Source organism: Triticum dicoccoides, unplaced genomic scaffold (assembly GCF_002162155.2).
Source record: "Triticum dicoccoides isolate Atlit2015 ecotype Zavitan unplaced genomic scaffold, WEW_v2.0 scaffold42578, whole genome shotgun sequence".
Taxonomy (NCBI): Eukaryota; Viridiplantae; Streptophyta; class Magnoliopsida; order Poales; family Poaceae; genus Triticum; species Triticum dicoccoides.
Window position 1 is genome coordinate 1 of NW_021271466.1, and position 2964 is coordinate 2964.

Consider the following 2964-nt stretch of genomic DNA (forward strand, 5'->3'; position numbering starts at 1 on the left):
TTCGGACAAAATCATCCGAATTTGACTAGGATTTTTGGACGTGAATCCAAGCCTTTTCCTTGCACGGGAAGTCCAGCCGTCTCTTATATACCTAAGGGGTGATGGCGTCCAAGCCACCGACGACTTCTTCAACGCTACCAGGCTAAAGGCCGCTCTGGCCAAGGCCTTGGTGACCTTCTACCCCTTGGCCGGCCGCATCGACGATGACGGTGATGGCCGGGCGGAGGTCAACTGCGGTAACCAAGGTGTGCTCTTTGTTGTTGCTCGATCGGAGGACCTCACCATTGCTGACTTTCACGGCCGACCATCGTCCAAGCTAAGGAGGCTCTTTGTTCCCCGCATGGAGCCGCCCAGCATCGTCTGCGGCGTCCAACTCACCTTCTTCAAGTGTGGCGGGGTGGCCATCGGACTGGCGGTGCATCACTTCGTCGTCGACGGAAGCAGCACGTCCCACTTCACCCGGACGTGGGCTGCCATTTCCAGGACTGGTGACATGTCCGCCGTGGAGGTGGAGGTGGAGCCCCCTTGCCACCATCGCTTCCTCCCCCTGCTCCCCGCCGGCGGTCCACCCCGATGCTCTCTCTGTGTTCTGCCCAATGGTGAAACTGTGCGAGCCGTCGGGGGTTCCTCTCAGGTCCGAGGCCTTCCTCGTCTCCAAGGACCAGCCCGAGGCTCTTAAGCAGGCATGCGGTGGCAGAGCCGTCAGCACCTTCTGTGCCCTGACCGCCCATATCTGGAAATGCGTGTCCACCACTCGGCCCATGCCGCCGGACGCCACCACACGCCTCACCTTCCTGGTCAGCATCCGTCGCAAATTGGCGCCGCCGCTCCCGACCGGCTACTTCGGTAACGCAGTCATACGCGTGGGAGTCACCAGCGAGGTGCGCGGCATCGTCTCGGAGGAGCTCACCTCCGTGGCCAGCCGAATCAAGGGAACCATCAGGCGGGTTGACGACGAGCTGGTCCGGTCGGCAATCGACTACTTCGAGCTGGCGGAGAGGGACAGCCGGCCGGCGCAGGGCAGCTTGCCGATGACTGAGCTGAGGGTGGTCAGCTGGCTTGGCATGCCCATCTACGACACGGACTTTGGATGGGGGAGGCCGGTGATGATGATGCGTGCCGAGTCTGAGCGCGGCGGCCGTGTCTACATGATGGACGGTGACGGGGACGGCGACGGCGGCAGCGTGCGCATCATCATGTGTCTCGAGGCAACAATTATCAAGGAATTCCACGACATGCTATATGCCAAGTTTAGCGACCTAATCCGGTCCTCACTGTGAGATGTAGTATGTCTAACTATATACAGTACGTCTCTCTCTCTGTGTCCACATGCACTCTCTCCTTTAGCCTAGCTTGCAATAATATAGCAGTGCCCCCTGCACATGCATGTACGAGCAACATTTCACGATAAGTTGAGGCACAATATGGCACTTTGCTCTAATTTTTTTGTCATTCAACGGAAATGGGCAAAATATAAAAAGTACAAGCATACAAACAAACATAACATAAAATATAAAAAGTACAAGCATGTACGAGCAACATTTCATGAAAACTTTCGCAATATACACTAGTACCTTTTTTTCTTTCTTTGTTGCGCGTCAAAAGTAACAATAAAAATAAAGACTGTTTTTTCTTTCTTTGTTGTACGTCAAATGTAGCGCTTAAATAGGTAGCCGTTTTTTCCTAAAACAAAAGTAGAACCTCGAGCGTAAGGGAAGGAAGAGGGTCAGGCAAGCCAGTTATAAAAGCAACAGCCCAAGCCTACTGGCCTTAAAACTAGACAGTCGTAGTGTAGGGAGGAGCGTATTGGGCGCCTGGCCAGGGTGTGTTTGTGGTTTGTGCCCAAGGTTACCCCATCAAAGCATTGGCTAGCTAAAATTTTGGTTGATGTTTTGGTTGTCCATGATTTAGCCAACATTGGCAAGAAAAACGAACTAGAGTTGGCTAGAGTTCATTAGCATGCCAAAAAATTGGCAACCATCCAAACAATGACCAATCTTTGGGTCATGACCAAAATTTTGATAAGGTGCACTTTGACCACAATCCAAACACACCCTAAAAGCCGTCTGATTTTGGTCTAAATAGATGTATTCCGGCCTAGAGGGGTGGAATGTGAGATTTGACAAGTTTTATCATTTTTTACCTAAATCTGGGCCGTTTTTAGGCAGATGCCAAGACTTGGCTGGCTCTTGTGCCTGAAACCTAGCTGAGTGCCTATATCAACTTTGTGGGCTTGGGTGGGCCTTGGCTTTCCGTCGAGCCTTGCCTCATCTCTCGTCATGAGTGGCAGAGGACGGAAATATTTTAAGGTGGGGCGGACTCTAAAGTAGGAAAAATATACCACTAAGATCATAGGATTGTAGATTGTCAAGCATACAGAATCAGCACAAATTACCGTACTCAGCACCTCTCTCTCTCTCTCTCTCTCTCTCTCTCTCTCTCTTGTAAAAAGAGACAGCTAAATTCTCTGTCATCTCTAAAAAATGAAACTAATTTGTCCCCAGTAGGTCAAGAAGCCCCTACGCTGGCTGCTAGGGTTTTCCCCTCTGAGGCAATCTGATCGCCTCCGAGTCCGGTTCCCTTCGTTCGTCTCTGGCCTTCGCCTATAGACCCCGACGATCCCGCCCCCCCACCTGTGGGCCGATGGCATCCCCCTCGGACGCGAACTCTACAACAAGCGGCAGAGTTCCAGGATGTCGAGATCGATGAGGATGATCCCGAGATCAATGAAAGCGTCTGGTGGCTGGCCCTTGCTAGGGTTCACACGGACAAAAACTTCAGCCCATCGGCTTTCTACAAGCATATGAGGTGGCCTGGAATCCAGCGCAGAGCGTGAGGTTTCGCCCGATCGGCCCCAATAGATTTGTTGTCCAAGCCTCGTGCTTGGGTGATTGGGAATGCATCATGCATCAAGGACCTTGGTTGTTCCACAACTGGGTGGTGCTCTTGTGCAAGTACGACGGA

The 2964-nt window shown here is 52.4% G+C and overlaps 1 protein-coding gene across 1 annotated transcript; it reads left to right on the forward strand.

Moving 5' to 3' along the window:
- The first annotated feature begins 596 nt into the window (after positions 1 to 596).
- On the forward strand, positions 597 to 1358 carry LOC119346521 (putrescine hydroxycinnamoyltransferase 1-like). Its single transcript, XM_037615854.1, has one exon. The coding sequence runs from the start codon at positions 597 to 599 to the stop codon at positions 1278 to 1280; it is 684 nt and encodes a 227-aa protein (XP_037471751.1). The 3' UTR covers positions 1281 to 1358.
- Positions 1359 to 2964: the final 1606 nt, after the last annotated feature.